Source organism: Monodelphis domestica, chromosome 1, assembly GCF_027887165.1.
Source record: "Monodelphis domestica isolate mMonDom1 chromosome 1, mMonDom1.pri, whole genome shotgun sequence".
Classification (NCBI taxonomy): Eukaryota; Metazoa; Chordata; class Mammalia; order Didelphimorphia; family Didelphidae; genus Monodelphis; species Monodelphis domestica.
Genome location: NC_077227.1, coordinates 696,341,324 through 696,365,252, shown reverse-complemented (window position 1 = coordinate 696,365,252; position 23,929 = coordinate 696,341,324). Strand labels below are relative to the sequence as shown.

At 37.2% G+C, this 23,929-nt stretch overlaps 1 protein-coding gene across 4 annotated transcripts in view; it reads right to left on the bottom strand.

Annotated features, from left to right (window-relative positions):
• NFATC3 (nuclear factor of activated T cells 3) overlaps positions 1-23,929 on the bottom strand; it is a 195,647-nt gene that overhangs the window by 5,328 nt on the left and 166,390 nt on the right. Inside the window, exon 10 of one of the 4 annotated variants that reach the window (XM_007477224.3) lies at positions 23,695-23,799. The exons of the other annotated variants lie outside the window; for them this stretch is intronic. Coding sequence (XP_007477286.2) covers positions 23,699-23,799 — 101 coding nt within the window. The 3' untranslated portion in view covers positions 23,695-23,698. The remainder of the gene's footprint in view (positions 1-23,694; positions 23,800-23,929) is intronic. 4 annotated transcript variants of the gene reach the window in all.

The window sequence follows — 23,929 nt, the reverse complement described above, 5'->3', positions numbered from 1 at the left end:
TCTCAATCCACCAAGGACTGAGGCACCCTGCTGCCCCCTATAACTTTAAATATAGAACTCTCTCTCTTTTTTAAACTACCTGTAGAAACAATTTTTGACCATTGTTTTCTGACATTTTGTGATTCAGATTCTCTCCCTCTCCACCCTCCCAAGATGGTAGTCTGATATAGATTATACCAGTGCTTTCATGCAATACAAATCTCCATACTCCCCATGTTGTGACTGAAGACATATCATATATACAATAAAAAACAGAGCTCTTTTCAATATGCTTTGCTTTAATCTCCCATGGGACATTCAAATTCTTATTTGAAACAATTTGTACTTAAAATTTTAATTAGTAGAACTTAAGCTAAAGGATCTCATGTTACTAAGGAAATAACACCTTGCAGTGTACAGAATTTGGGGCTCCTATGCCATTAGCTCACACCATCTCTTCTCTTTATGCCCATTGGCAGCTGGTGGCTAAGTGGAGGGCACTTACTAGTGGTGTGATCTTGGGCAGATCACTTAAAACATCTATTTGCCTTCATTATTTCAACTGCAAAATTGGAAATAATGGTACCTATTTTGAAAGGGTGTTATGTCATAGCTATAAAATGCTTATTAGCTCGGTACCTGGCATATAGTGGATGCTCTATAAATATTTATTCCCTACTTTTGCCTTCCAGAATATATTCATGCCTATGGTTGAACTTCAGCAATTAAATGGTTCAACAATGATCAGTAATTTCTTTAACTCAATGCATCAACACATAAATGATGTTATTAGGTTGGAAACATAAGTCAGCAACACTTATGATCTACCAATTTCCCAAGTATTATTGGACATTCACTGATTTCTCCAACCACATCTTGACAAAAATGGACCGACAGTTTTGGCTTTGTTTTTGTGCTATTCCTTCCTTCCATTTAAGGACACTTAGAAGAGTTTCCAGGCAAAGATATGTGGGAAAAGGGACAAAAAGTGATGGGAAAAGCACAAAGAAATAAAAGCACTTTGGGCAAAAATTAGGTTAAGGGAATTTAGAAATTATTTTTTCACTATCTTCAAATTGGGAATAGTATAAGAATTGGGAAGGAAATCATACTGCTAAAGTTTTACACTTCTTATTTGTGAATGGTGACATTCTGACTTCAATAAGTAGTACTGGTAGTGTCGGCTTGGTGGCACATTCTTTTTTTCCTCTCGCCATCTCTAAGTGCCAGAGAAAGCCAGTAAGTGTGGAACTGAATTACCTAGGATATTTAACTTTATATAGGTAGTTGCCTATATTCAATGTTCAATTCTGACAGGAAAAACTACAGAGGTGGTCTGAGCTTTCGATAAAAGCCTGCTGAGGCTTAATCCCCAGGAACCCCATCTCTTCTTGCTCACTCTCACCCCCTACCCTCACCTCTACCAGGCTTAGCTAATGCCTTTTCTCTTTTTGTCCACACTCCTAACTACAGAGCAGTAACTGCTGGACAACTTCCAAGTCAAGCACCTATTGCTATCCAGGATCACTCCAGAAATTTTTCTTGCCTTGGGGAAATTTGTGTATCCCACAGTTAGGACACTGCAAGTACCTAAAGTATCCAATCAGGCTTCTTGTAGCTATCAGCAAACTGAACAAAATTTCAGTGGAGATCAGGAGTAGGGCCACAGGGAAGAAGGTGAAGGGCAATTCCATATCCATTTGATCTTTGGAAACAGAAGAATGGGTGGCAGAGTTGAAATTTTAATCTTCTCTAGAATAGCAGCTACACTATGGAACTGAGATTTCAGAATCTCCCAGGAGCAGCTCTGTTCCTGAACTATAACTCTACCTATTAGTTATAATTAAATAATCCTTATAAGGATTATGGAAAGTTAAGAAAGAGATTAGAATCTCAATGCGAGGAGAGTGAAGGTTGTAGGGATGTGCTGGTAAGTATTTAACCACGGGCAACCTGAAAATGCAGGATACATTTTTCAATGTAATCTACATCATTAACATTTTCTCCATCATTTTCTTAAGTCTGGACAATCAAGAAAACAATAAATCAAGCCCTGATTTTTAGTTTTGTAGATTTCCCAGGTGTTTTGAGTACTGACTACCATGGAATTCTAGAGCGTCAGTATTGAAAGCAGGGCTAGAAAGAACAAAATTTCTTAGGCTGCACAATTAGTTAGTGGCAGGATGACTGTTTTAAGATAATTGGGTCAAATATCATTCTAGTGTTCTTTCCATTATGTTCTTTTTTTTTTAATAGTTTGTGTTGAAGTCATCCTTCATTTATAAACATGTTATTCTGAAAGGTTTATTACTACATTCTTCAGTGTGACTTCATTATATTTTGGGATTCGATTTTTTGATGTAAGGGGAGCAGGGCATACACCCAGTTTTATAATATGTAATACAAAAATTTCACAAAAATTTGCTTTACAACAAAGTTGGTTGAACAGTCCCATCAATCTCTATGGATTTATTAATTGTTGTCAGGCAACTGCTAACTATCAGAAAACTGTACTGTAGTAAAATAGAGCTGTGTAAAGGCAAACTCTCTCTCCCTCCACTATTATCATTTAAGAGAATTCACAGATATCCCTTGGTATAGAATATAAAAAGACTAGCCAAATTGAGTGTAAAATAAAATTTTGAATATTAGTCCTTAGAATACAGTGGAATCCTAAGTCTCTGTGGGAGGCTATGTGATTCTCAGTCCTAAAGAATACAGCATTCTCTTGCCACATTTGTCTGTAACTTATAACTTCTACATGCACAAGTGATCTCATTCTATCTTGCCTTCTCCAAGGCACTGTCTCCTTTATTACTCATTCTTTCACATCTCTTTAATCTCTCCTTGTCTACTAGCTGCTTTCTTAGTGCCCACATACATACCAGCTATCTCGAATCATCAAAAAACCCTCCTTGATCCACCTGTCCCCACCATCATCTCCAAACTCTTCTGCCTTTTGTGGCCCTAACTCCTTAAGATGGCCATGTACAATAGATACTTCCATTTAGCTTCTCTCACTTTCTTCTTGATTGTCCACAGACTGGCTTTCAACCTTACCATTAAACCAAAACTACTCTCCCAAAATTAGTGACAATCTCTTAACTGTCAAATCTAATCGCCCCCCACTCCCTTCAAACCTCACCTTCCAACTTAGAATCAATACTACCTTATTGGTTCCAAGGCAGAGGAATAGTTTTTCTTAGTAAAGATATTGGAATGGTTTGCTATTTGCTTCTCCAGCTCATTTTATAGATGAAGAACTGAGGCAAAACAGAGTTAAGTTACTTGCTCAGGATCATGCTAGTACCTGAGGTTAGACTTATAGATGGCCATCTCTGAACCTTGGATCTTTATCCCCTGAGTCACTTAGCTGCACCCCCAATGGCCCTTTTCACTTCTCATCTTTCTTGACTTCTCTTGAATCTTTCATACTGCTGATCATTCTCTTCTCTCTGATACTCTCTTCTCTAATTTTTTGGGACATAACTAGGCTCTCCTACCTATCTGAATGCTCCTCTTCAGTCTTCTTTGCTTTATCTTCAGAGCATACTGGTATTACAGGGTTCTCACAGAGGCCCTTTCTCTTCTCTCTTTAAACTATTTCATGTAGTGATTGCATCAGATCCCATAGATTCATTATCACCTTGATGCTGATGATTTCCAAAAAACCTCTTTGTTCTCCTGTTTCCAACTGCCTGTTGGAAATTTAGAACTGGATAGACTCAGAAATTTTAAACTGAACATATCAAGAAATGAACTAATTTTTCCCCTAAAAAAAAGTAGTATCCTATTGAGAGCCCTAGTGATCCAGGCTTGCAACTTATGTGGCATCCTCTACTTCTCACTCACTCCTTCCAAAACTAAATTCTATCCTTTTGCCTTTGTAATATTGCTAGTATACTCCTTTCCTCTGACATTGCCACCACTCTCATACAGGCCCTCAGTACCTCAAGCATAGACTGCTGCCATAGCTTGCCAGTTTGTCTGTCCCAAGTCTCTCCCCTTTCCAGGCCATTCTTCACTCAGCTTTCAAAGTAATCTTATTAATGTGAGGTCTGACTGTGCCACCTCTTACTCAATAAACTCCAGTGGCTTCCTATTATTTCCAGGATCAAATACAAAAACTTCATTTTGGATTTCAAAGCCCTTTAAAACTGATTCCTCCTCCACCTCAATCTTTCCAGCTTCTTTCTCCTTAAATAACTCCTACATACTCTGACCCAGTGTCTTTGGTCTCCTTTCTGTTCCTCAAACATGAAACTCTATCTCCCAACTTCAAGCATTTTCACTGACTCTCCCCTATGCCCAAAATATTCTCCCTCCTCATTTCTGTACCTCCTGGTTTTAGCAGCTTCAGGTCCCAGTTAAAATCTCATCTTTTTCTGGAAGCCTTGCCCAATTAGTCCTTCTCTCCATTGAGTATGTCTAGTGTTCTAACATATTTAGCTTGTTTGTATATAGTTGCTTGCATATTGTCTCCCCCATTACATTGTGAACCCCTCAAAAGTAGATACTTTTTCTTTCATAATATCCTCAGGGCTTTGTGCAGTGCCAGGCATACAGGCATTTGATAAATGTTTACAGATATAATTCCATATATTTCATATATACAAATATTTAAATTGAATATGTATAACCACAGTCATACTGAGGTAATGTAATTCTGGGTAACTGGATTCATAAAATATTTAAAAACAAATAGGTAGGCATTTAGTCTGACTGTACCTTAATCCAATTCAATGTAACCATTTATTAAGAATCTATTATGTGCACTGGACACTGGGGAGACAAAAGTCCCTGTGATCTAGAAGCTTATACTCCATTGAGAAGAATATAACTCATACAAGGATAAATAAAAGCAAGATAATGTAAATGAGGATGAGAACCTGGGAGAGGGGAAAAAAAGAATTTATATAAGATTGAACTCGGTCTTAAAGGAAGAGATTCTAGGAGTTCTGTAGAAAGTGAACAGTGAGTGGATTCCAAGTATGGAAGTAGGAAACTGAATGATAAGTTTACGACTAAAAATCTATGAAGATTGAAAAGAGTACACAGATTGCCTGAAATCACTAAATAAATTCAAGCCCTAGAGGTTATGTCATAAAAACAGTAACTTGGAATAAATCTCAATGAGCCCATTTGAGATGCAGAACATTTCCCATTATTATTTCCTTTTATTTTTTCAAATAACAATTATTTATTTTCCTTCCCATATTCATCCTGCCCCCTCCTTCCTTTGGGGAAAAGAAAAAGAAAAACCAAAACCTAATAATCAGTATGCATAGTCAAATAAAATAAATGCAAACTTTGTCCATGTCCAAAAATGTATATCTCATTCTGCAATTTAAGCCTCTTCTCTTTCTATCAGGAGGCAAAGTAGCATGCTCTTCACTAGGCCTCTAGAATCATGTTAAGCCATTGCATTTAACCAGAGTTCTTAAGTCTTTCAAAACTATTTCTAAGGCTTTGTATTCAGCTTTCTCATTTCTTCTGTCTCTATGACCCTGCCTCTTCCATTTTCTGGCCAAATGATGCAAATATCATACACGGGACACTGCACTTAGATACTTTCATTAAGGTCTGCAAGTTCACAGATGTGAGTACTCCTTCCAATGATACAGGTGGCAACCATTGCTTATCTTTCTACTCTATGTTGGGGTCTTCCTCTGGATCTCTTAAAATTCTGTGAACACCATGGAATATTAAGGCAATCTGCTGCTGTAGCAGAAAGTATACTAAACTACAGGCCAAGAAGCTCTATCAGTAATTAGCTATGTGGATTCTTCTCCCTGGCCCTCAGTTTCTATATTTGTAAAATACATCAGGTGTTGAACTAGATGACCTTTAATAATTTCAAAGTTCCATGATTCTAAAGCCAGTGGCCATGCCAAATCTCATTATGAAAATTTAGTCTTTGAACACTGTTATAATTCCTTATGACATTTGGCCTGCTGAGGAACTCATCTGAGTTTTTCTAAATATGCATTTTCTGTACTCATATTCAAGGTGGTAGTGGGGAAAATGGGGAGGAGGAAGCTGTTCAAAGTTTTTTAAAAATTATGAAAAATCTGGTTTCCCTCCCTTTAAATCTTTATGCTGTTTAACATGATGAGGGTAACTGTCTTTTATTTTTAAAATCCTTACATTATCTTGGTCTATTCAATACTAAGTTTTATTGGTTTCAAGACAGAAGAGTAGTAAGGGCTAGGTAACTGGGTTTAAGTTGCCTCAGGTGACTGTCATTGTAACCTTTGTCTATTTTGAACAAGTTTCTAAAAAATTAGAATCACAGAATATTAGAGCTAAAAGAAACCTGAGTCATCAGTGAGTTCAACAGGATCTGAAGGAAGAGAACCTGGGATGAGATCTCAGTTCAGAAACTTAGAACCTGTAACTAAGGGTGTCAGCTTTTTCTTTTTCACCTGAAAAATGAAGAGGTAGATTCTTCTAGATTTAAATGGTAAACTGAGGTCTAGAGGGAAGAATTGACTTAACTCATAATTATAGAGTGGAAAAGACAAGAATAGAAGTTTGGTCTTTTGAATGCCACATCAGTATTCTACTCTATCATGATGCCTCTTTATCTTATCATACTCCCTAAGAAAAATCACAGGATTATTCCAGCTGGCTAGAAACTACTATCCTTTGTAATATAGTACTCCAGAAAGACTCATTTAAAAACTAAACTGCATCAATCTGTAAAAAAAAAGTTTTTATAATATTAATCATGTTATATATTGAAAAAATAAGAGAGTTTGAGAAAAATATATACTTCTGCTTCAATGATTAATATACTAAAGCCTTTGTGTGAACCACAACAAAATGTGGCAAATCCTTAAAGAGATGGGAATATCAGATTATCTTACTTATCTCCTAAGGAACATTTATTTGGGTCAAGAAGCAATAGTTAGAACTGGACATGAAATAAATTGATTGGTTTTAAGACTGGAAAAGGAGTAAGACAAGGTTGTATATGGTCACCTTATTTAAGTAATATGTAGAGTGTATCTTGTAAAATGCCAAGCTAGATGAATCAAAAGTTGGAAGTAAGGATGCTGGGAGAAATATTAATAATCTCAGATATGCAAACAATACCAGTTGGGTGGCAGAAAATTAAGAACTAAGAAACAGCTTGATGAGTAAATGTAAAAACCTAAGATGATAGCAACTAGTCCTATCCTTTTCTGGCAAATAGAGGGAGAAGAAATGGAAGCATGTGAGATTTTATATTCTTGGGCTCAAAGATTACTGCAGATGGAAACTGCAGTCATGAAATTAAAAGATGCTTGGCACCTTAGAAGGGCAGCTATGACAAAACTGGACAGCATACTAAAAAGCAGAGACATCGCCTTGCCAACAAAGGGTCTAGTCAAAGCTATGGTTTTTCCAGTAGTAACATATGGCTGTGATAGACTCTGAGGAAAGTTGAGCACAACAAAATTAATGCTTTCAAATTGTTATGCTGGAGAACACTTTTGAGAGTCCCTTCAACGGCAAGGAGTTCAAATCAGTTAATAATTAAAGAAATTAATCCTGACTACTCACTGGAAAGACAAATACTGAAGCTAAAGTTTAAATAACTTGGTCACATAATAAAAAGACAGGATTCAATGAAAAAGACCCTCATGTTGGAAAAGACTAAAGGCAAAAGGAGAAGATGGAAGAGGATGACTTGGAAACAATCAACATGAGCTTGAACAGACTTTGGGAGATAGCAGAGGATAGAAGGATCTGGCATGCTATGGTCCATGGAATTACAAAAGAGTTGGACATGACTAAAGAAATGAACAATAACATACTTTCAATTTTAAACACTAAAGGCAAAAAGCATTATTTCCCCTATATAATAATTTATAAATAAATTCAGCAATTCACAACATTGGTTCAGAGCAAATAACCATAAAAATAAGAAGCAATAAACAGAAATTCTACATTGTGAAAGATGTAGTTCTCCATTAGACTAACTACAAAAGAATCTTTCTTCAAATATTTTTTAAATTTCCCTAGAAATTTTGCTACAGTGATAATGTTTTAGATTTCAAAAACCTTTCAGTATAATTTTTAGGGAAATGACTCAAAATTTTACCCAATCAATGAATTTCACTTTCCTCCACCCCCACTCCACAACCCCATTTCTTCTGTCAGTGAACTGTTCAAAAGCAAAAGGATACATTGCTGCATTAGTCAGAAAGGTTTTTACAAGATCAATAAGCATAGTCATCTAATGAGCATTAGGCAAAGGGATCCAGTTATGTTTTTGTTAGGAGTAAAGCATCATTAAGCAATAAAAATCCAGTATGTCTAGAAGGGTTGGTCTTAGTATGTTATCCAATCCCGTCACTTTCTTTTACACTGACTAGATATGACCGTGGGCAAATTCTTAACTATAAGGATAATAATCTCTGCATTATTTGGGTTCTATTCATGATTAAATGAGATACTGTCTAAAAATTACCATGTAAATCTTAAAACACTATATAAATGTGAGCTATTATTATTACAAAGATGGGAAGAAAAAAGGGGTGGTGCCAAATAATTTAAATCTAATAGTATAATTTGACAAATGTTTACTAACTCACCAATTTCCTTCACTTAAGAAGCATTTATTGAATGCTTTCTAGGTAGATGCCCAGTGTAGTGAGATACTAGAGGAGAAGATAGGCTGCTGCTTCAAGGTGCCTGGCTGGAGAAGGCCATGCATGAAGTGCTATTGGTTTTGCCTTCACAAGATCTCCTCTATTGACTCTCTTTCTACTCACACAGCTACCACCACAGTTCAGGTTCTCATTACCTCTCACTGAGGCCCAAATAAATCTCAGAGATTATCACAAACATCTTGTAATTGGAGACTGGTATATCCCACACAAATCTTGCCAGAGATTTCTTCCTTAAGTGCTGCCCCTATTCAATCAATTTGAGTAGCCACACAGACTGATCCACATCTAAAAGCAATCCTCAGGGGCAGTTAAATGGCTCAGTGGATAGAGAGCTGGGCCTTGGGTCAGGAGAACCCAGGTTCAGATCTGGCCTCAAACACTTGCCAGCTGTGTGCCCCTGGGCAAGTCACTTAACCCTGGATTGCCTAGTCCTTACTGTTCTTCCATCTTGGAACAAATACTTAGTATCAATTCTAAGACAGAAAGCTGAAGTTTAAAAAAAAAGCAATTCCCACTAAAAATTATTTTTTATAATATTTTTTCCCACATTACATATAGAGAGTATTTCTAATAAGTCTTCTGACCTCTTGAAATCCATGCGCTCTCTCTCTCTCTCTCTCTCTCTCTCTCTACCTCAAGACAAGAGGCAATGTGATATAGATTATTCATGTGCTTTCATACAATACATATTGTTTACACAAGAAAAAAAAACTCATGAAGGAAATAAAGTGAAGAATGGCAAGCTTCAATTTGCATTCAGATTCCATCAGTTCCTTCTATAGCAGTGAATAGCCTTTTTCATCATGAGTTCCTTGGTGTTGTCTTAGATCTTTGCACTGTTAATAATAGTTAAGTCATTCACAATTGATCACTGTGCATTATTGCTGTTACTGTGTTCTGCTCACTTACTTTGAATCATGTCACCTAAGTCTCTCCTAATTAAGATACCAACAGTTAAATGTTCATTAGGTAGGAATTACTGTAATATACCTTTGAAAGCACTACACCACCCAACCTAACCGGTCCACTGCTTTGAGTTTCAGGACAATAATCAAAACAGTCACCAAATAGATATAATGACAACTCAACTATCTCAAAAAACAAAAAAGATTTTAGCTAGCTCATTTTTTGGTGTTCTTTCCCTAACTGTATTATTATTTATAGAGTGTGTAAGAGGACTGATTTGATTGGTAGAGAATATTACTCAATTCATTCAGTAACTGGCAGGAGGAACCATAGACCCAAATAAAGAATAGATTTTTCTGAGACAGCATGGTAAAATGGGACAAATATGCTCTTTTTGGCTTTGATACTGCCTCCCTGTTTGAGAGAGGATCTGTGCACTTGACCCCTTTGGACCTTTATCTTCCTTCTCTATAAAATGAAGGAGATGGACTAGACGTTATGTAGGGTTTCTTCCAGCTCTAATATTCTGTAACTGACAACAATGGTTGGTCCTAATTCACTTTATTTCCTCAACTAATATTTAGTCTGACTATAACTTGCACATACCATCTTTCATAATTTATTAGTTTTATGCTGGGGTTTCAATTTTGTATGAGTTTGCTCTTACAACAATGATCAATATGGAAGTGTGTTTTGCATGATAATACATGTAAGACCCAGATCAAATTGCTAACTGATTCCAATTTGGGGAAGGAAAGCAAGGGAGGGAGATGGTTTGGATCTTATAATTTTGGAAAATATATGTTGAAAATTATTATTACATGTAATTGGGAAAATAAATACCTTTGAATATGAAAAAAAAAAACCCAACTTACATAACCAGGGATTGCCAGGCATTTGTGTGGTCTGTAAGGCTCTATGTCTAGAGGCAATAGATTCCTCTGAGAAAGCCCAAGAATGGTCAGAAAACCCTGGAATGGGGAACTTGGAAGTGCCAGGGAGTGGCAGAAACTAGCACACAGCTTAGAGCAAGATGCCCTAAAATTAAAGGCTCTGAGGTTTCTGACAAGTTATCCTGAAATATCAGAGAAAGCCCTGAAGATCTAGTGCTCTGAACCCGAAAGATCTGGGAGAGGACCAAGTACAGGTAATTATGGCTATTGGGAAGGATGAGGCTGGCAAATGAATTCTGAGCTAAGCCAATCTAGTGTCCATGCTAATTTCAGGATTAATATGGTGAGCCCTACAGGAATGGGGGGCTGCTGCTACTGCTCTTGTGGTTATTTGTGTTCAACTTTTTGCGATTTCATTTGGAGTTGTCTTGGCAAAGATACTGGGGTGGTTTGCCATTTCCTTTTCATTTGACAGATGAGGAAACCGAGGCAAGCAGAGTCAAGTGACTTGACCCAGGGTCACACAACTAGGAATTGTCTTAAGGCCAAATTTGAACTCTGGAAGATGAATCTTTCTAACTCTAGGCCTCACACTCTCTCCACTGTGCAATCTAGCTGCTACTTCTTGGTACTACCAGTATGTCTGAGAAGGGGTGAACCAGCCCAGGCTGGAAGTGAAGCAGGTCAAAATTCCTGTGTCCATCAAATCAGGGATGAAATTAGGGCTGGGGGGGGGGAGGGGGGAGGTAAGAGGAATAGCTGTAAGTAAAACAAACTTTCTCATCTTAAAAGGGAAATTAAAAGAAAATAAAATAGTTAGAATTGAAGGGGGTAAACATAAAGAGTGATATAAGTAAATTAGGGAAATATAGAATTGTTTATCTGTCAGATCTATGGAAAAGGGAAGAATTTATGACCAAATAAGAGAAAGAACATTATAAGATATAAAATGAATAATTTTGATCATATTAAATCACAAAGGTTTTGTACAAACAAAACCAATACAACCAAGATTAGAAGGGAAACAACAATCTGGGGGGAAATTTTGTAACAAATTTTTCTAATAAAGGTCTCATTTCTCAAATATATAAAGAACTAACTCAAATTTATAAGAATCCCAGTCATTTTCCCAACTGATAAATGATCAAAGGATATGAACAAGCAATTTTCAGATGAAGAAATCAAAGCTATCAATAATCATATGAAAAAATGTACTAAATCACTCTTGATTAGAGAAATGCAAATTAAAACAACTCGGAGGTACCATCTCACACCTAGCAGAGGCCAATATGACGATAAAGGAAAATGATAAATGTTGGAGAGGATGTGGCAAAATTAGGACACTAATACTTTGCAGGTGGAGTTGTGAATTGGTCCAACCACACTGGAGGGCAAATTGGAAGTATGCCCTAAGGGCTCTAAAACAATGCATACCTTTTGATCCAGTAATACCACTACTAGGTCTGTATCCCAAAGAGATTTTAAAGGGGGGGGGAGGGGGGGAAGACATGTTTGTACAAAAATATTTATAGCTGCTCTTTGGAATTGGAAACTAAACAGAATGGTTGAACAAACTGTGGTATGTGACGGTGATGGAATATTACCATGCTATAATGATGAGCAGGATAATTTCAGAAAGAGCTGGAAAGATCTCCATGAACTGATGTAGGGTAAAATAAGTAGAACTGGGAGAACACTGTACACAGTAACAGCAATAGTGCTAAACAATGCTACTGGCAGCAATACAATGATCCAAGACAATTCTGAGGGACTTTTGACAAAGAATGCTATCTGCCTCCAAAGAAAGAACTGTTGGAGTAGGAATGCAGATGAAAGCATATGATTCTTCACTTCTTTATTTGGGCATAAGTTTTGGGGTTTTGTTTTTTTAAGACTATTCACTTAATGACAAATGACATGATTTTGCAGACTCTTGAAGTGAGCAGAACCAAGAGAACATTATAACATACATTTAAGTGACATTTAAAGAAAATCAATTTTGAAAGACTAAGAATTCTGATCAAAGCAAAGACTTATCATGTCTCCAGAGAATGAAGCAGCATATTACACACTTTTTGTAAAGAGAGGTAATAGCCACTTGGTTCAGAGACACATTTTTGAAAAAGACCACTGTAGACTATGGTTACAATGGTCATTTTTCTTTCCTTCCCTTCCTTCTGGTGGGAGGGAGCTGGAGAACCTCGGCAAGAGAGACATTTTTTAAAATTCACAGAAAAGAAGAAAATTCAGACAGAAGCACAGACAAGCAGGATAGTTTTGAAATTAATTTATTATTTACTTTTAAAAAATCAAGCAGTATGAAATGGAGATTCTTGGATCCTAAGAGAATATTAGGGTTTTGTTTTGTTTTTGCAATGCATGTAAAAAAAATTTTTATTTGGTTGAAGTTAAGAATGAAAAAATTAAAAACACGAATTCTGAAATCTTTAAATCTATAGCCACTTAATAATTATTTATGACAACTACCATGGAACAAATGCTACATGTTAATAAAAAAGATAAATTTTTCTTTTTAGAATCACTTACTGTTAAAACATTCCTTTAGGATCCTGAGAAAGCAGATTATTACTATTACTACTAATAATAGCCAACATTTCTATAGTGCTTTAAAGGTTTGCAAAGTGCTTTACATACATTATCTCATAATCCTCACAACTACTCTCTTTGATAAGTACTATCATCATCTCCACTTATAGGTGAGAATGCAGTTAAGAAGGGTCCAGTGACTTGCTATGGGTTACAAAAATAGGAAATGTAAGAAATAGGATCTGAACTTGAGTTTTTCTTTCCTTCAAGTCCAAAACTCTTTCCACTCCATCAATAAATGCTAAGTCCAAGTCCATTTAAATTCCCTGGTCTTTCTTCAATTTGTCTCCATTTCCAAAGATCAATATGTGGTGCTAGGGCTTATTATGGGGCTCTGTGGCCTGGGAAGGGGAACAGCAAGGGTCACTTCAGGAAACTCAGATTTGTGGAGAACCTCCCTGGGAATTACCCTAAAGAAAATCCTATTTTTCAACTCATTTCTTTATTTCATCAGTGGATTCTCCATCAATGTCTAGATTCATTTTAACAGAACTATCTAACCTGGAGGAAAGAGCTACACAAGTCACTAATTAATAAAAGTCCTGGAACAGGGAAGAAAAATTCTATGTGGAGTGAAAAGTGTAAGGATGATATTAGAAAATAAGTATTGTTTTATTAGTTTAGAGATAAGAACTGGAGTGGCTGGCTTGAGAAAAGAACTGGAGTTTGAAGCAGAGCTGAGAACATGTTAATTTCAATTGCTGACAGTTATAACCAGTTTTTTCTATGTCAATTACTCTTTCTGGCAGTTGGCAGAGACTCTCCAAGACTTTCTCAGGGCTGGAGGAGGTAACTAACATCTTTGCTATCGTATAATTTGAAGGGTAAGTTAAGATTTATGAGGATATTGGCACATAAAGAGCTAAACCAATTGTATAAAAAATCAAGCCATTTTCCAATTGATAAATGGGCAAGGGACATGAATAGGCAATTTTCAGTTAAATCAAAACTATTAATAAGCACATGAAAAAGTGTTCTAAATCTCTGATAATCAGAGAGATGCAAATCACAATAACTCTGAGGTATCACCTCACATCTAGCAGATTGGCTAACATGACAGCAAAGGAAAGTAATGAATGTTGGAGGGGATGTGGCAAAGTGGGGACACTAATTCATTGCTGGTGGAGTTGTGAATTGATCCAATCATTCTGGAAGGTAATTTAGAATTATGCCCAAAGGATGCTAAAAGACTGTCTGCCCTTTGATCCAGCCATAACACTGCTGGGTTTGTACCCCAAAGAGATAATAAGGAAAAAGACTTGTACAAGAATATTCATAGCTGCACTCTTTGTGGTGGCCAAAAATTGGAAAATGAGGGGATGCCCTTTAAGTGGGGAATGGCTGAACAAATTGTGGTATCTGCTGGTGATGGAATACTATTGTGCTAAAAGGAATAATGAACTGGAGGAATTCCATGAACTAGAACAACCTCCAGGAAGTGATGCAGAGTGAGAGGAGCAGAACCAGGAGAACATTGTACACAGAGACCAACACTGTGGTACAATCGAATGTAATGGACTTCTCCATTATTGTCAATGCAGTGATCCTGAACAACTTGGAGGGATCTACAAGAAAAAAACACTATTCAAATTCAGAGGAAAAACTGTGGGAGTAGAAACACAGAAGAAAAACAACTGCTTGAATACATGGGTCAAGGGGATATGGTTGGGGATGTAGACTCTAAATGAATATCATAATGCAAACACCAACAACATGAAAATAGGTTTTGATCAAGTTCATATGTAATACCCAGTGAAATTGCACATGAGCTAAGGGAAAGGTGGGGGTAGGGGAGGGAAGGAAAAAATATGATTCTTGTAACTAAGAAATAATGTTATAAATTGACTAAATAAATTAATTAAAATTTTTTAAAAATGACTTTGGAAACAAAAAAATATACAGCAAAAAAAAAAAGGATATTAGCAGTAGTTTTTATTTAGACAGTATAAATTTGGGTTAGTCAGATCAGGGAGGAGTAGTGTAGCCTGTGAAATATGAGGAACCTGGGAGTTTATTTGGGTGGATTTAGAAACCCTTGGAATTAGAAATACTTTATTTATCTGTATATATTTCAATAAATACTTTATTTTTATAATGAGTCTCTTTAGCGTCCTTGTGCCTGGCCCTGAAGGGAAGTTCACATTTGTGAATTCTAAAACTATTCCACCCTAATCAGACCATTCTTGAGAAGACCTGATTTAGCTATTTCCTGATCAGTAACAATGGAGATACTTGGAATAACAAAATCAGGTCTTAGAAACTCTACATTTCTCCTCCCTTCTTAGTTTAACAAGATTTGGAAGGTCTGCAACAAACTCAAAATTTAATTATCTAAGGAAAATGGCCTTCAACAGACATGTGCAGGAAAAAAGGACAGACCTCTGGGATGTCCTAACTCAATCTAAGTCATCATTGGTACAGATGAGATGCAGGAAAGCGATGTAAAACTGTCTATATAAGGCATGTCACTTCCTCTCTCCTCCTCTTTCCCTGGAGAGAGAACTCAGGCTGGCAGCCTGCTAAGCATTCTGACATCTTGGTGTGGTGGCAGCTATTGTCTGGGTTTGGTGGTGAGTTTTGCCCTGGAGCTAATTTCAGGTTCGGGCATCTTGGCTTAGCCCTTTCCCTTTTGGAGTTCAAGTCTGACTTCTTTCTCCTTCATACTCAAAAACTTTATCTCCGAATCTCCCCGCTCAGTACCAGCCAGGTGGGGAGAAGAAAACTTACTCCTTTCCTTCTTCCTTCTCCTTAATATCCTACACTATCAATTAAATCAACATAAAATTCCCAGCTGACTTGGGTGTTCATTAGGATTTTCAGTCTCAGACATAATTTTAACCCTTACACATTTGAGCTTCACTTCATCACTGAGGATATTTTTGATTACCACTATCAAAAGTATCCAAACAGTTTTTCTATCTATTTTGTGTAGCTTGCTATTATTATTATTATTATTTATTATTATTATTCTACAAAAGGGAGAGTTGGAATTAAAAGCATTAAACCAAAAGTTAATCCCGACTGGCACCGATGTCTCTTCAGAAGCCAAAGTATAAGAAGTTGAAACTTAATTGCGAAACCATTTCCAGGAACAGAGATTTAGATCAGGTGGTCAGTATTAGATCAGGAAACAAAATAAAAGGAATAGAGGGAACCAATGATTTCAACAAGGATTGATGATGCGAAAGCATTAAAGATTATGGAAGCTGTCTAAACTGATCTGTTAGCATGGGAATGGGCTACCCTGTATCAGTAAGGTCAGAGACTGATAAACTTCTCAGGCTTCCAGAACAAGATAAAAAAACTCTACCACTTGTCTCTTCTTACTTCCTGGCCTATTGTATTTTTATGGTCTATTTTATTTATTAATCAATCACATATAGGCATATGGGATATAATGACAAAAGTGAAACAGACCTTCACAATGAAGCTGTCCTTTAAAGGAGTTTATGCTGTATTCAGAGAATAAAACATCTATGTATATGCAAAAACAAATAATAGATACAAGGTAATTTGGGGGTATGGAATCAGCAACTGAGGAGGGGAGTGATCAGGAAAGGTTTCATGTAGAAGGTGGTACTCTAGTTGAGCCTTAAAGAAACAAGGGGTTCTAAGAGAGGGAGGAAGAAGTGTGCATTCCAGGTATGAGGGAGAATCAGTGCAAAAGTATGAAGATGGCTGATGAGAAATACTTAAAAGTCCATTTTGGCTGCATCACAACCTGCAGGTTGGGCAGGATGTGAAGAGCTTTAAATGCGGGGAGGGGGTGGTGGTGGTGGTGGTGGTGGTTACATTTTATACCACAGACAATAAGAGGCCATTAGCATTTTCTGAGCAAGGGACTATATGGTGCTAACAATTGGGGTGATGGGAGTAGGTTTCCTAAAGCAGGGGACACTTGAGTAGAATTTTGAAGGAAACTCACGAGATTTTCTGTGAGGTAGAGTATTAAGGAGGGGAGTATATTCCAGGCATAGGATATATAGCATGGAGCAGGAAAATTGAATGTCACATAAAGGGAACAAATAGGATAATCTGGGGTACCCAATGGAGGGTGGGTAGAATGGAGATGTAGGAGAAGGGAAACAGAAGATGGTTTTTATTGAATACAGTAAGGTAGGTTTGAAGCCACATTGAAAAGGACTTTAGTTTGTATTTATGTAATCCTAAAGGAAAATGAGTCACTGGAGCCTCTTGAGGAAGAAAATGACATGATGTAATTTTTAATCTGCTCAATTTCCTTCTGTTGTAAGAAATTCCTCTATGTGTTGCAATTTTTGCTTTAATTGTTTCTTTTCCTCTTCTTGTTCTTTGTAATTGTTCCACAAGTAACTGGTTGCGCCCCTTAACTCAGAAATTGTAATATTGTCATATTTAGGAAAATAGTTCCTAAAGAAATGTTTTAGATGTGAATTGCAACCCCTTAGGAACTACCTCCTAACATTTGTCACTGATTCCTCTGAATCTTGACTGATTCCCATGATGGATTCTACGGTTTCTGATAACTTATCGATAAAAGCTAGCAGGATGCTTGGTATTGTCCTGTCAATTTGTCAAATTTGCCCCAAGCATTTGGCTCTGAACAAAATGACTTTATAGCCTGCAAAAGATCTTCTCAGCACTTCAAATAAGCCAGACTGGTGGGATTTGCAAAATCAAAATCCTCCCTTTCCTCCTCAGTGGGCCAACTGGTCAAAGAACTGTCCTTTCTTGTCTTCTCTATGAACTGCCTGTGTTCATGTGGGATAAATAATTTGGACAAAAGAAAATCTGAATCCTGGAAATCTGGCTCAAATATTTTAAAGGCCCTCTTGAGCTCCTTTAACGCGCAGTAGGGTTCATTGAGAAATTTTGGGAATCTCCGTTTTACAGAGTCAAGTTCCAGGGTGGAAAATTGCTTATGTGTCTTTGAATGAACCACCACACCAGCAGAATCAGAAATCTTGGCTATGTCTCTTAGGGGTAAGATCTTTTCAGTGTCTGTATCTTTCTTGACTCTTCCCTCATACCCTTTCTTGTTCTTATCTTTAGATTTCTTGTTCTTATCCTTAATGTTTTGTTCATAAGTCCTGTTGTCTTTTGCTCACTCCCATCCTTAGCCTGCCCTTGCTCTTGCTTCTGGAAAAACTCTTCACACATTTTTCTTTACCATCTGCTCAAGGTTAGTATCCACCACCAGAATCTGAGCTGCCTTTTTGGGTATTATGAGGTTTCTTATATATGTGATAGTTTGAATCGCAGCCATGGCAAAAACATAAATTTGGGTCATAATCTGCCACACCACTGTATTTGTAGTTAATGTCACAGTAGTTATAAAAGCCGTAGTGTTCAATATTAAACTTATTGTGTCTATGACTATAGTAGTCACAGCACTATAATAGGATGGCATACAGCCAATAGCAGGTGATAGCAGTTAATACCAGCAGTCAACAAACAACTTGCAACACTATCTTCTTTCAACTTATATCTCAGTCTGGGATGGGTAAGATTTTCCTTTGGGTGTCAATTGTAATAGACACCATTACAAGAGTATGTGTGATAATAAGGACCGGGACACAGGAAGCCGCAAAGGCTGGGTTTTGCACTCCTTCCCCCCACACCACTTCCTGTCTCTCTCAGCTGACTTCAAATGGCTTTCCTCTAAATGGTAAGATTTAAGGGGGTTTCAAGGACTGGTCTCACAATCTAGCTCTTTACTAAAAGGGGTTTTATTCTTAAAGGAAATAAAGGAAATGGAGAAGGTGAGAGGGGAATAAGGTTTCTCTAATCTCTAAGGATTTCCTGTCAATTGAAGGATTCTCCCAACGTGTTAAGTTTAGGAAACAAGGTTAATTTTCTATGGGGAGATACGGATAATGAAACTAATAAGGTTCTTCAGAGCTAAGTTCCCAATCTTCCTAGTACTCAATCAATAGATAATCAGGAATCCTGAGCAAGCCTGTCTGCCAGCCTCTTCCCAACAGTCCCAAGGAAAGAGGTGCCTCAGTTACAGCTGCTGGCTTCTTAACTGCCTCCTGAACAGATTCTCTTTGGAATCTTCTCTTCCTCTGGTTGACTGGCAGTTCAATTCAACATTCCATCTCTTGCTTTTTCTTGCAAAAGCCATCTTGTGCTGTAATCTTTTCTTTACAATGGTCAGAACTGGGCTTTGGGAATATCAATTCTGGCAACTATTTGTTTTGAAAGGAAAGAGACTGGACTAAGGGAGACATTATGAAGACATTGCAAAGATTGCGGTGAGGTGATGAGAGGCCAAACTAGGATTATGGGTGTGTGGAGAAAAGGAGATGAAAGTAAACTATTTTGTGAAGGTAGAAATGATAAAATTTGCTAGCTGACTGGGAATAAGGAGTCAAGAATGATTATGAGACTTTGAATGTAGGCTAATGATACAAGATCTGAAATAGGATTTTAGGGGAAAGACAGTGAGTTTGGTTTTGGACATGCTGAGTTTGTGATACATATTGGCACCTAGTCATTTAGACATTTTATGTCTAATAGGCAATTTAGTGATATGGTACAAGAGCTCAGGTGAAAGACTAAGTTTGATATATAGATCTGAGAATTATCAGCATTGATATAATTAAGCCCAAGGAATTGGATGAAGCCACAGATTGCAGAAAACCCAGGGCTGAGGGTAATCTAGCAAAAAAAAAAAAAGAGTCAAGGCAGGTAGGAAGAAACTCAAAGAATAATGTTAAGAAAACTGGAGAAGAACATTTTTGAAAGTGATCAAATGTCAAATGCTGCAGATAAGGTGAAGAAGGAATAGACCTTGCTTGGTTGGTCCTTAACATTTCTGTGTTTCCTGCCAAGCTTGCTATTTAGCTGACTTAGGATCTTATTTCCCCAAAATTATTTACTTCAGTACTTTGGAAGAACCACGAGTACAAGTACTCCTTTCACCAGAATAGAACACAACTCTTAAAACCTTAGTAAATAATGGTCTTTTCAAAGATGGCAACAAGTCCTCACCCATTTTTATTGTATTCTAGTTAGTAAGAATTCAAAGGGTCTTGGGAAATTACAGAGAGAATTAAGTAAAGTAGGAATGGGAGGACAAAGCTTCTTTATATCCTTTTCACTGCCAGCTAAACCTTCTGAGGGTAGCCATTGGGGTCGCAGACCCCTGGTGAACTAAGGCTTTGCTCACCCAGCATATGAAGACTGCTTCAGCTGAACAGACCGAAGAAACTAATAAGAAGGTTCAACTGCTGAGATGGCAACGCAGCAAAGCACAGTGGAGTGCTTAGGGCATGTTGGAGCACAAAAGACAACACGGCCATCCAATGCAGCTGAGGAAGTCGCCAGGTGTAACGACTTTTCGTGCCATTGGACCTAGGCTTCCAATGCCAAGAGAGTGGGACTGTCTCTGTGCATCGACTTTTCCACTTAAATCTCCTTCACGCACAAGTCTCTTTGTGCACATTCATCTATACACCATAGATGAAAATGCACAAAGACAATCGTCATCCTCGGTTAATGAGAGACTACTACTATTATTACTACTACTACTATTACTACTTCCTAAAGTGAAGGGTAGGGGGAAAATGGAGTCCTTTTACCAGTGGAAGTTTGTTTCTCTCACCTTAAAGTATTAAGAAATTCCCATAGTAATCACTGGGGAAATAGGTGTAGTCTGGACTCTGACCTGCTCTATCTCTAGCTAACCACATACACAAAATTGTTCTCAATTTAAGGTTTAGGATCCTTCTACATCCTTGCCAGAAGACTGTCATTAGATAGCTCAGGGTGCTGCTACAGGTAGAGATAGAAGAAAATTGTATGGAATCAAGATACAACCATGACAAAAATTATTATTACTGCCTTGTTTGTTATCAGAGGCACGGAATAAACTTTCCCTCTGCTTTCGTTTCCATTATTAGGCTATTGCCTAAAAGAACTAATCTAGCAGGGAGTTTTCCTAGCTAATTTAGCTACTGCAAGAGAAGATCAAGTGATGTAAACCTCAAAATTTCTCAGACTTGTGAATGTTAGGGGTTTCCCCTATTGGGGAATCTTCTACTTTAAAAAATTCCCTAGCAGATGGTGAGAACTCTACTTGAGTGTGGGGGCTCCTTGCCTTGGGAATATCCCTACTCCACCCTACTTAGGACTGCTTTAGGACAGAGAGCTCCTTGAGAACAATGAAAAGTACTTTGATCCATGCTTATGGAAGGGACAGGAAGTTCTTTGAGTCATGACTGTTTTAGAATTGATACAATGCGATACTAAGTACCTATAAAGGTGGGGCAACTTGTAAACTACTTAAACCTAAAAGGGTGATAACTTATTCAGAGGTTTTTTCTAATGAAATTTGTCGACACAGCAGCATTTTTTTCCTGACTTACTAAAGAGATTAAAACTACTCAGCTGTGAATTCAAAGTGGGCGGTCCTTTAGAAACATCTACAGTGATTGGTAGATGTAAGGACTTAGGGGAGGTGACAGAGAAGATTTTGCGCTTAAAAATAAGAGCTCAGGGAAGAGCTGGGAAGTGATTCTGAAACATTCAGATTGGAGAAACTTATTCTGAGGAAACTGATTCTGAAACATTCAGATGGAGGAGGGAGCTGGTGAAAACAGCTGAGATGCTGCTGGCCTGGTGTCATTAGAAATCCTTACTTAGACAAATCTTATGGTGAGTTATAAAAAACTGACTGATTTCTCTTTTAAGACTCAGGTCTAGGCCATATTGGCTTTGAGGCCCTTCATACTTATTCCTTTTTTACTCTCTCTCTCTTTCTTTGATTACTCATTGTATTGTTAATTAAAATCTCTATAAAACCCAATTGACTTGGGTATTTAAATAATTGGGAATATTTCCCCGGTTGACCACCTTATATTTGATTTTAAACCCAAGACACTGCAGTGAAACATATTTCTGCAGTCAAACTTACTCACTCTCTCTTATATCTATCACAATTTATATCTTCCACTATTTTAACCACTACAGTTTAAAACCTCAACCATTTTAAATCTCACAGTGATCATTCTTCTTGTGAAAAGCAAGCTTTTAACATTGGTTTAAAAAGAAAATAGTTAAGTTTGTGATATAAGAAAATATAATAGCAAGGCTGAATTTGGACAAAATTTCAGTTGACAATGACATTTAACAAAAATAAATACAGGAGGCAGTTGGGTGACTCAGGTTCAAATCTGGCCTCAGACATTTTCTAGCGGTGTGACCCTGGGCAAGTCACTTAACCCCCATTGCCTAGCCCTTACTGCTCTTCTACCTTGGAACCAATAAATACATAGTATGATTCTAAGACAGAAGGTAAGGGTTAAAAAAAAAAACCAAATAAATACAAAATGTGAACATATGTCAAAGGAAATATTTAAATAGCACATAAAGATTATTCATAAAGGAGGGTACAACTTTAGCCTGATTTGTACAGATTTTTCTGTACAATGATTTCCAAAAATAAATAACATAATAAAAAAAAGAAATGGAATTCAAAGATTAAAAGTAGTATGCTAGGTGGAAAGAACAATGGTCTGGAAATCAAAAGACCTATATTTTAGATTCAGTTCCACTAAAATTAACTCACTGTGTGACCTTGGGCAAGTCACTTGAGGTTGTTGGACTGGTTTCCTTATTCACTAATTAATTTATTTATTTTGGTTTTTTTTTTAACCCTTACCTTCCATCTTGGAGTTAATACTGTGTATTGGCTCCAAGGCATAAGAGTAGTTAGGGCTAGGCAATGGGGGTCAAGTGACTTGCTCAGGGTCACACAGCTGGGAAGTGTCTGAGGCCACATTTGAACCTAGGAACTCCCATCTCTAGGCCTGACTCTCAATCCACTGAGCCACCCTGCTGCCCCCTGTTTCCTTATTTATTAAAAGGGGTTCTAATTATCTATTCTACTAAAAGGACTTTAATCACTACCAGAAAAACTTTCTGGTTAGAAATGAACATACAGGACATTGCTTCAAGGGTTTGGGTTTGCCCATTTCAGAAAAGTTGCCAACAGGTCAAATAGAGAGCAAAGCTATCTTCTGAAAAGGTGAAAGTGTAATTGCTTATAATCATGTTCCTTGCATCATTCTTATTTTATAATGCCACACTTCAACAAAATCGTAGTTACCTGACAGCCTAGACTAGCTCTCAGAGGAAGTTAAAACTTCAAGGGACATCAAGAGATAGATTGAATCTCATCTTTAAATTTTACAGATGAAGCTCAGGTGTTCAAGCTATAGATCAAACAACCACAAGAAAAAGTCATAGGTGCTGCAACTCAGTTTCAGAACTATATTTCTTCTCAGTCCAATGCCCTGGCTCTAACCTGATACACCTTGAGAATTTTTATCCTAAGCCCTCAACAACAACAACAAATGCTACTTGCATCTCTCTCAGCTTAGTTTAATAAATCATAGCAAGTGTTTGCTTTTAGTTCACACTCTCATTATGATTTAAGAGACTAAGAGTTTTAATGTGGTTAGTTTTAGAAGCTAAGTGTGTCAGTCAAAATTTAGCTATCATTATGATGGATACAACTACAAAAAGGTATACTTTTTATTGTACATGCACACCCTCACTTCTGCGCATGCAAATCAGGTAATTGCATGCTTAACTACCTGATTTGCGCATGCAATTACCAGATTTGTGCACACAAAAACTGAAGTAGTTTAATAAACACTCACCCTTCTAGGTTCTCCAGAAAGGAGTTGGATATGATAGCTGACTGTGTTGAATCCATTTCTTGGCTGAACCTGATGGCTGGTATTCCATGTCAGAAATAAAATGGTCTGTGTCAGAGAAGAAGACATAGCTACTGAATGGAACAAACCATGAAGTATGGTCATTTACTATAATGCCTTGCCTGGTGAAGAACTTAAAAAGAATTTCATGTTTAGTTAATTTTAAATTGGTTTCATC